The sequence below is a fragment of the Parasteatoda tepidariorum genome, chromosome 6, assembly GCF_043381705.1.
Source record: "Parasteatoda tepidariorum isolate YZ-2023 chromosome 6, CAS_Ptep_4.0, whole genome shotgun sequence".
Lineage (NCBI taxonomy): Eukaryota > Metazoa > Arthropoda > Arachnida > Araneae > Theridiidae > Parasteatoda > Parasteatoda tepidariorum.
In genome coordinates this window covers 37,098,093-37,109,339 of record NC_092209.1, presented here as the reverse complement: position 1 = coordinate 37,109,339, position 11,247 = coordinate 37,098,093, and the positions used below count along the sequence as shown (strand labels likewise).

The window sequence follows — 11,247 nt, the reverse complement described above, 5'->3', positions numbered from 1 at the left end:
TCTCTGAGGTAGAAGTTTAGAACATGTTCCTTTCCTCTAGTATGTAATTATAGAATCAGTAATTTAAATATATATTTATATTTATATATATATATTTAAAGTAACGAATTTTTGTGTCCGAACACAAAAATGCACTTTATTTGAAAAAACTTTCCTTTTTCCGATGGATTAGAACTTCTGATCCTCAAACCATAGCGAATAGCCGCAATTTGGGAAATATTGTCCCAATAAAGCAAAAAATAATGTGATTAAAGCTCAAATGAAAGTACATAACTGGACAGTTCTTTTTGTTCATTTATGTACTTTTATTTGTGTTTTGATTCACGTTGTTATTTGCTTTAGTCTACCTACCACAAAGTATACACTATCCCTTGTTGAATGGTCTTAAATGTATGGTCAGGAGATAGGCCGAAAGTTTGGACCCCTTAATCTTAATTTTACTTTTCGTGCATTTCGTCATATCTCGAGAACTTTTAAAGCAAATTGAAAAATTGTTGCATACAATTATAAAATTTGTTTATCCAAAGATAATTCCATGAAAAATATTTTAAATAATTATCATTTATGTTTTATTATTTTATTTAGAGGTCCACAATACGTATAAGTCATCGTAAGGTATACAGTCTCTTACCATATTTTAAAGAAAACATAATTGTACTTGACAAAAAACAAAATTTGTGCGAATACAGTCGAATATTTCCTATGAAAAAAAAAGAATTTTTTTTAAAGAAAAGTTATATTCTATTAATTATATTATCGAATGCAAAAAAAAAAACAAAAAAAAAAGAGAAATGCTAAAAGAAAAGATTGCCCGTTGCACCAATATAGCAGCAAAAATCTGGAGTTAATATTAATAAAAAAAATTATTTGAAAAAACATAAGTGAAGGAAATCAACAAAGAACTACTCATTTTTACGAAAAAATAATATAAACTTTAAATTTAATTTAAAAATCATTAATCAGATCGTGTTTTGAATAAAAATTTTAAATTCTCCCTTTTCGAATTAATTTCCTTCTCTCTCTTTCTTTTTTTTATTAAAAAAAATACTTTTACAAAATATTTTGTGTGAAAAAATTATTCTTCAAATTTTAATATTATAGAGAGGTATTAACACAACAAATTTGGCCATTAAATTCAGTTATATCTATCTCAGCAATGATCTTGTTATAAAACCCAAATATTGGCAAAAGTTGCCTATTATGTATTAGTAACTATTTTCCCCATTTCTTTTAAACGAAAAGTTTAAGATATTTTCTTTCAAAAATAAAAAAATTTTCTTCCAAAATAGATTTTTATTTTTAAAATAAATAAATAAATAAAAAAATAAAATTTATCTGAACACTGTTTTTCTATTCTTCAACAGTTAATTAACTTCAAACTAAATGTTTAAATAGTCCGACATATAAATTTTCTTATTTCGATAAAGCTAGTTTATCTTTCTTTTCGGATAAGAGAAAACTCCATTTTTAATTTGTTAACTTTGTTTCATTACTGAAATTTTTATAATTTCAATAAAAATCCGGAATCTTGCTGAGAGTTTTTAAATATCACTTTAAACATTTCGTGCAAGTCCTCTTTGATAGATTGTTGATAAAGCAAAAATCAAATTTTTACGGTATTCTATTTGCAAATAAGATTGATTTATCGGTTTCCGGTAAGGATCACTGGCTGCTTATTTTTAGAGCAAAAAATATTTTTTAAAGCGCTACAGCAAGAACGATGAAGAAATGTGATAAATACTCTTATTCTTTTGGTATTTTCAGTCTTAGCTCTTTTCCCGCTCTTTTCTTTCTTCATAAAGCTTCGGCAGACGATCCAATTGGAAATAAGAAGATTGAAATCCTGTATTTCCTTGTTTATTTGAGACTCTAAATTCTTAGTTTAAGAGTTGTTGAGATAAAATGATGCAGATGTAATCGATTTCATATGCCAGGAAGGATTTAACTGTGTATATGGAGCGATTTAAAATAATAGAATAAAAAAAACACACGTCTATGTCAATTCTTTGATTTAGAACTTATTCTTAAAATCAATTGGAAAATCAATGTAAGTACTGATTTGGTCTTTTTTAGAGTGTTAATTTAAGGAGAATTAAGAGCAAAATCTTGAATTAAGATCAGAATCAGAAAAAAAGAACTAAGAGCTAAAGGACAAAATCAGAAAAAGGAATTAAGTACGAAATCTTGAATTAAGAACAGAATCAAAGAAAGAATTAAGAACAGAATCAGAAAAAAATTAGAAACTAAATCATTATAATTTAAGGAAAGATCACTTTATTATTTTAATAAGCAGTCAAATTAAAATTTTTTAAGCTTTCAAAAAAAAAAATAAATCTTCTAATTTACATAAAAATTGTTTTATTGTTTTATTGACGTATTATCGAAAACTCTATTTCTAATAAAAATTTCTGTTTGTATTGTTATAGAGTTTATTTTTATCAAATATTCTGGGCAATTTTTAAAATTAATAAAAATAACTTTAAAAACTTTTTGCTACTTTTCTACTATTCATGATTTATAAGATATTCTGAATAAAAAGTCTAAAAAAATTAAATTCTAAAAAGTTAAATTCTTATAAAAGTTAAATTCTTATAAAAGTTAAATTCTTATAAAAGTTAAATTCTTATAAAAAAAGTTAAATTCTGAAGTATTCTGTTTACAAACATAACTGATTTATCGGTTTCCAATAAAATTCCCTTGATGCATATACTTAGAGAACTAAATATTTTTTCAAGGATCGCTGAGAAAAAAAAAAAAAAAAAACGAAACTTGATGAATGCTTTTATTCTTTTGGCATTTTTCCTCCCAGCTTTTTTCCCGCTCTTTTCTTTCTTTAAAAAAGTTTGGTAGACGACCCGACTTGAAGGACGATTGAAGGGCTCGAGCCCCAGCGATTACTGGTCGATACAAATACCGCACTCAGCTTGCACCAACCACAGTGCTGACGTAAAATATCCTCAGTGTAGACGGACCATAGGTCAGTGACCTCTTGCCGTCGGACTAACCGTGGAAGGTATTCGTGGTTTTTCTCTCCATATAACGCAAATGCTGGTTAGTGTCAACAAAAAGTCTTCCACGAAGGCGAAATTTCTCCAAATACTTGATCCCGGAATTCTTTTGTCTTTAGGGTTGGTTTCAAAATTTCAAGGAAACGACGTTGCATAATGGAACCGTAAACTCAAAAATTTGGTCGGCTGATCAGTGTCGGTTATAAAATAAAATAAAAATAAGTTTACTTCGTAAACTACTGGAGAAAATAAAAACTTTTAATTTAGAAAAAGAAAAAAAAAAACCTGCGTTTTTTTCAAATTCTTTTTCCTTATTAATCAGTAATAATTCAACAAAAATAATTATAATACATCTATATTTAAATATTGGGGAAAAGGAATAGAAATTCCATCAAAAAAGTTTTAATGCTCACTGAATGAAGTATAAAAAAAATACATATGTAATTCAATGAGTAATACAAAATCAAATTAAATATTTTTATTAAAGAAAATTTATAGGGTTTAAACAAAAAGCGAAACTCAAAAGAAAAAACCCAATATAGCATAAAATTAGATTCCGTGTTTATTTTGTATCAGGCGTTATTGTTATTTCTTGAATTTTTTGAGGTTTTATGAATTTCAAATACAAAACATTTTCTTTCCAAAAAATCCCTTAAACTACAAAAATTTTAAAACAAAATTACAAACAGTGAGCAGCTTAAAAATTCGATTTTTCCTCTACTTTAATAATTTGTCTTGTTGCATTCCTGTTGTATTAAAATTTCGAAATTTGGAATGCCGTTTATTCCCAAAAAGATGACGGAAAAATAACTTATATTTACGAAGAAATATGCAAAAATAAATTGTATCAAAAAGTGGTAATTTAAATTTATTATCGCAATAAGAAAAAAAGCATTAATTTGCGATAAAATTATCACAAATAAAGATCGTCTATGAGTAATTATTTGAATGCATGATTTAAAATTCGCATGTTGTAATAAGAATCGGAATTTTTAAAATCATCAGGGATCGCATTATGAAAACTGCCAAAAAACAATTTAAGAATAACATGGATTTTCAATGAAAACGAACAAAACACAGTGCATCAAAATGTGATTATTTAAGTATTTCCAAGATGTAAAAGTACATCAATGCAAAAAAGTCGCTAAAAAAACAGAATTTTTATTAAAATGTCCAAAGTCTCTAATAAAAATATTGATCCTTAGAATCCATCAATTTGATATGGAAATATTCAAGTGAAAGGAGTGTTCTTTAACGAATCACATATTTCAAAGTTGTAAAAATTAGATGTACTTTGCCTCCCAAAATATTTTTAAATAAAGTTTTTTTTAAAGTCAGTAAGTATATTTAACTAAATTTTGTCTCATATTCACATTATTTTCTTATGTATTAAATTTTAAAGTCGTAAGTTTGTCTTATATATATATATATATATTTTTAAAAATTATATAACCTAATGTCATATAACGGTAACATAAATATAAAAAAAGTTTGCAAAAATTGACTTTTAAAGAAAAATGACCTACCAATAGGTCACAGACTCATCAGGTTCTTGTGTTCCACATTTTGAATTTTTTAGTCTAAATATTTTTTTTCTTCCAATTACAGTTAATTAGTTTACAAATCTAAGTAACCATTACTTTCGCTATGATTAATCATAATCATATTAATCTTGCAGTTTCATACATAAAACTATAAAAATTTTGTGTTTTAGTAAGAAAATAAACTCTTTCTTTTTTAGCTAATTAATTTTTTTCTCAAAAATTAGGACTTTATTTGGGGAAAAAAAGAAAATGTACAAACCACGTGGGTTGTAAGTCAAGCGTACTGGGGGAGGAGTCTCCTAGTCTTTAGAAAAGGTGACGGCATACATGCGTACGTATGACGTCGTATGACGTTCAATCCTATTGGCCAGTTCAAAATATACAATGCGCATGCGTACTAGTAGGCATAAGGGTTCAATCAGTTTAATAACTTTGAATCTATTACTAACAGGCAGTCTTACCAAACAACACTAGACCTTACTGTTACACTTTTCAGAGCAATGACTGATAAGACTGATTACTTTACTAATCAAAATGAGTATTTTTGCTTAGACCTCCTAGATGGCTTAATTGATATGTCTTTCGATGAATATGATTTTACCGTTGACGAAAAACGATTTCTTCTTTCATATAGAGATAAAGCTAATAACATTAGAGATAATACTTTTAATGGCATATTGCACCATTTGTATTTTAATGTTGTTTATAATAAAGTCGATTCTATTGATATTGTTCTAAAACTGATTAAGGAACTTAAATTGGATCTCTGGACTATGTTCAAGAAAAAATTTCCATTAAACGGATGCGACTTTTCTACCGGTAGTCTCGGAGGGAATCACGAAGCATTCATTAAAATAACGGAAGCAGGAGCCTCTAACAGAACAACAATAGTGGAACACCAGTATGATTGGTCCTACTTTAACTTGTAAGTTTTTATTTCGGTTACTTTTCTACTAAATTTTTTTTTTAAATCTTGTTTATGCTTTACCCATTATTAAAATAATTAGCGTCATTATCTAAGTTTAGTTTTATGATTTTAAGATTCATAGCGCTGAATACTGAAGAATATTTTTTTACTTACAACAGTAGTAGATTGAGTATAATAATTTTAAAATAAATGTAGAGCTAATGCAACTTTCAAATCTTTTTAAAGCTATAAAAAATGAAAATTGCACTGAATTCTTTATATTTAAATTTAAAAACACCCCCACTATAACTTTAGGGTGTAGTGCATTTGCTCATTAATCTTAGTTTATTATCATTGTTTTTAGAATATCTCTGATTCCTTAATATATTCTGGAACAAGCAATTGTCAATAATTGACAGCAGACACTTGCTTCCTTGTAATTTTTTTACCCATTTTTTTTATCAAAGTAACATTATACTTTATGAGATAAAATTCTATATTTTCATATTTATTTTCCAATTTTTGATTTAATTTCACTTATTCTCGAGTCATTTTTCTTTCTTTTTTTTTTTTTTGCATTTTTCTCTTTATAGATGCATGGAAGGGATAGTTTTTTTAAACTTATTTGTCTTTCTTTCACGCAATTCTTTTAATTCAGAATAATCATTTTTGTATTCTATCAAACAAAATTCATAATTTTCAGATTTTTTTCTTCCATTTTTTTAAAAATATTTAATAGATGTATTGTAGAGATTTTTTAAGCTCCTTTATCTTATCTTTACCCACTTATTCTAATTCAAAATAATAATTTTTATTTTATCATTTAAAATTTTCTAATTTTATTTTCAAATGTATTGCACAGATTAATTTCTAAGCTTCTTTCTCTTTATTTTACCCATTATTAAGGATTATAATTTTGTATTTTATCAAACAAAATTCATATTTTTTTAATTTTTAAATTTTTTTTTACTTAATAAATTTTTTGCCAAGGTTCTTTTTCTTTATATTTTTTGTATTATTACAATTTTATATATTTTTACATTTACCCATTTTCTATTTATACATTTTTTGTAACTAATTTCCTTCTAATCGAAATAATATTTTTTGTATTTCATCAAACAAAGTTTCTAATTTTCTGAATTTTTTTGTCGATGTTTATTTTTAGTTTTTAATTTTTTATTCTTGTCTTATTATCTCGCATTACCTCTAAAAAGATGCGTCGTAGATATCTTTCTTATCCTACATCGTTCATCCACCCATTTGTTTTAAATAATTCAGAGAAATATATATATATTAACAAGTAAAATTCATTAGTTTAAGACTTTTTTTGCGCTTATTTTTTACCCCTTTTTTGCTTCTTTTATGAGCAATTTTACACATTTTCTATAGCTAAAGCAAGTGCTTCACATTTATTGTTTGGTGTCATTGGTGCATTAGAGAACCATTGTTTTCTTAACTTATCAGGAGATTCATTTTTAATGTTCTTTATCTTTTGATTGTCCATTTCTTTTAAATTAAAGTAATAATTTTGAACTTTGTCAAACGAAATTGGTAATTTTTAGATTTTTTTCTTCTTTTAATTATATTTTTTTCCAGAATTTTTTTTCCTTCAGATTTATTGTAGTAGTTCTGTTTATGCCTAAAGTATTGTTTAAATTGAAATTAATATTTTTACTTTCCAAAAATAATATTTAACGGCCATTTTAAAAAAAAAATATTCACATTGAGTTAATAAATACATTAAATAAATTAACTGATCCTGCACAAAATGTTAACATTGTTAAACATTTCTATCTAATCTAAAATGCTTTTCTTAAATTATGTATCAAAACAATGCACACGATTGTAAATGATTTTTGACTTCAAGTTATTGACAAGATTTTTATGCAGTTCTTGAGTTTTATTTCTCTGAATATATAGATAGTTGGGCTTTATATAGACATTTTTTTTAAAGGAGAAGTTTCACTTTACATTTTATATCGTAGGTGTGCACAACCTTTTTGAGTGAAGGGCCACATTCACAGCAGATTGACAATTGAAGGGTCGCAAGCCAATGTATTTAGACAGATATATTGACAGCAATTGTAGGTAGTAATTGTTATATAAACATATAGGGGCACTAAATTCCTTTTGTCAGTTCACTTTGTAACATGCTTGCATAAAATTAAATACTTTAAATGTTTAAAATTAGAAACTGCAAAACTGATTACGTAGAGAAAAAAAACAGAATCAGAGAAAAAAAATTATTTGATAAATTGAAACAAATAAAAATTATAAAAAAATTCATTTTTTAACCATATTACATATTACAAAAGTCAACTTAAACATAAATTTTAACATTAAAAAATTTGCTTATAGAATTAAATTTAAAAATAAATTAATATTCTAGGGAACTATGGGAAAATTCATTAATTAAAAACTATTAGAAAATTCATGTTTTTTTATACCGTATTACATAGGAAAAAAGTCAATTTAAACATACATTTTAACATTAAAAAATTTGTTCATGGAATTAAATTTAAAAATAAATTAATATTCTAGTTATTAAAATAAATGCAAGTTAAATACTTTGATTTAAAGAAAATTTTAAGGTTAAAAATGATTCAAATTAAAACAAAACCCCTTCAGCGGAAAATAAGATTTAACTTTATAACATTTATTTTGAATTAATTATAAGAGGCAAGGGCTGAGAGAGGGAAGAAAACATTATTTTTGAAGAAACTATTTTCCTTAATAATAAAAAAACTATTAAGATACTTGTTTACAACTTTTCATGACAAAAATTTTTTTAACGCGACACTATTTTCAATTAATACACAAATATAATTAACAATTAATTAAAATTTACATTACCTTACAAAGATTATCTTGTTCACATTGTTTTACAGATAAAATTTAATAATATGCAAATCATTTCCCACCATATGATCATCATATATGATATAAAATGGTCTAAGTTGGTAGAAAATGGTTTAAAAAATTTCTTATTGGTTATCCTGCAATTAGCAAAATTTTTGAAACTGTCGATTTTGACAAGGAAAATTCCTTACAGACTGCCGATCGATTTGTTCCATCTTCAATACGCTTTATAATTTTAATTTTGTCTTCTATCGAAAACGCTTTTCTCTTTTTGCCATTTTCACTACTTTCGAAACAAAAATCTTCTCTCAAGTAGATTATGTACGAATATGAAGAGTGCAGCTGCAGAATGAGTTAAATTGTTCACCATCTTGATTGTCAAGGGGTGATTTGTAAAGAATATGGTTGGAACAGATAAGAAAATTTCAAAAATTCAGCAGGTGGCCAAGTTAACTAGTTGTAGAGCAAGCTTGGGGAAAAGCGACAAAGAGAGGCTTGTCAGGGAGGGGAGAGTATAAGATAAATGTTCTGTTTGACATTTATAACAGTATAGTTAAAAGTGATAAGCACAAAGGAGGGAAATATGACTCACTGTATAGGAATGCATTCATTTTTAGTCCAAACACCTGCAAGTTTAAAGATGGAGGACTGAAAAAGATATTCAAAGAAATGAAATTTGAATCCACTATAACCGAGTTTCCAAGTTCTAAGCTGTTCACTATAAGCGTTAAAAATAACATTATTTAAATAGGAGTACGGACGGGACCGCTAAAAAGGTTCGCGACATCAAGCTTACAAGACAAAGCAAACCCACCTTGGCGATTTATTCTGGTTTGAGACTGTGATTGGACCTACGTATATTAATACACCTTAAGCTGTTTTTATTTCCTTCTCAAAATATAGTCTGACAATCGCAATCTGTTCGTCTTGAACAACTAATACTTAAGCAAAAAAAAAAAAAGAAATGCCGATTCAACTTGAATTTGCTGACTGAATGAAATCGCTGGGGGGGGGGTTGAGACGCGCCCCCCTCCACGGCTCGACTTCTTTTTGGGAGAGAATTTTTTGGACTCGGATTCCTTTACTTTAGTTGTCTCGGTAATGGGTTCTACATGTGTAGATTTCACTGGTGGCTCTAAGATTAGAACTGTAGCTGTGGTCTCCATCGTCGTTTCATGTTGACAAGGCATTTCAGTTTCCATATGCACGGTCGTCACAACCGGATCCACGGGAAACAGCTCTTCTTTCTTTTTCCTTAAAACTCGAAGGACAAATTCCGATGAATGAGGTAAATTCGAATTCTCCTGCTGCCGTTTGAGTAGTCTTTCATAACGAGCAATTTGTTGATCGATGTCATACTGCTTAGTGAAAACATCAGACATACCGGTAGCAAACTCAATTCGTTCCAATGAAATCAATGAAGTCAGGTTGCGGCACGAGCTGTTCGGTCGGCCGCTTCCCGCCTCAGGCACATCGTTGAAATGACGTAATCGCTGAGCTCTGTCACAACACAACCTCACTCTAAAAAGGTTTTAACTTTAATAAGAAGATACAATTTTTTTCTTCTGTTTATTTACAAATATTTTTTCGATATGTTTTGGATGTTCCTTCTCTAAAGAAAAAGGAGATACCATTTTGCTTTCGCTTGCGCCACAATAAAGAAGGAACGTTACAATACTACATTAAAGACGTCTCCAGAGTAACTGAATGACTGTTCATATAGAAATCGCAGGTATTCGTCTCATGCAAACAACGCCTCTTATAGTTCGTTGCGATCGCGAATGAAAAAATAACTTGTACATGATGCGAAATATCTTAATAATCATTTAACAAAGTTTAGAAATTTAATTTATCATAATATACCAAATTAGTAGGAGGAAAAAAAAAACGTAAACTGAATAAACTGAATAAACTAAAATAACATTAAAAACTTGCTCGGGATCTTCACAACCCAACAGTAGAATTGATGCTGCCGTCTGTCTGCTCAATAAAAAGCAAACTTAAGAAATGTTTAAAAAAAAAGCTGAAACTTGTTTACTGTATCAAATCGAAATGCATTTTAAAAGGAAAAAGTTAATAGCTAATTAAATTACGTATCTGAAAAAAACTGATTTTTGAAAAGAAAGTTAATATATTAAAGTTTATCAAAAATAAAAGAGATTTGATAAGTTAAAGTTTAGCAAAAATAAAAGAAATTTAATAAATTAAAGGTTAACAAAAACGTGTAGAATTTTTGAATTCTACGCATATTTTTCGCAAGAAAATTGATAAAATGTTTTGAAAGATCTTTCGAAGTTAATGTTGAAAAAAAAAAGTTATTTCTTGAAGTATTTTGTCATATAATCATATGCGATTCGAAAAATTTTGTCATTGTTTTCTGTATTTTTCCATATACGGTTTGAAAATTTTTTGCCACCCTTCTCTTCAGGAGAAAGTGTATTCTAAATTTTCAGACTGGCAATCCTTCATAATAATTAAATTTTTTCCTAACAGTTTTTTTAATTAAAATCTCTGACAGTAACCAAACAGAGATCTCTTCTTGCAACTAAAACTAACTTGCTAGTCAGACTAAAAATTTATCTGCCCCCTCTCCCACCATAATTGTTAGACTATAAACATTCAACACATATTTGAATAATCCAGGCATTACAATTTTTATTTCTTCGCACCTTCAGACTGATTCTGGATCTTGGAGTTCTATTATATAAAGGTTTATATCATTAAACTATTTTTTAAAAAAATTGAACAGAAACATGCACAATTCTTATGCTGGCTTCCCTCTTGCGCCTATGCACAAGAATTGATTTATCAATGGCTAATACTGGATTCATACACGAATTTTACCAGATTAGTTAGCACAAAACACATGCGTTTCCCAAATCAGCTCAAAACACATTACACTGCATATGCTCGCATATATATATATATA

General features: G+C 27.5%; 1 protein-coding gene across 1 annotated transcript in view; it reads left to right on the top strand.

Annotated features, from left to right (window-relative positions):
- Positions 1–4,983: 4,983 nt before the first annotated feature.
- LOC107457245 (uncharacterized) overlaps positions 4,984–11,247 on the top strand; it is a 10,712-nt gene continuing 4,448 nt past the window's right edge. Inside the window, exon 1 of the mRNA XM_016075359.4 lies at positions 4,984–5,477. Coding sequence (XP_015930845.1) covers positions 5,053–5,477 — 425 coding nt within the window. The 5' untranslated portion in view covers positions 4,984–5,052. The remainder of the gene's footprint in view (positions 5,478–11,247) is intronic.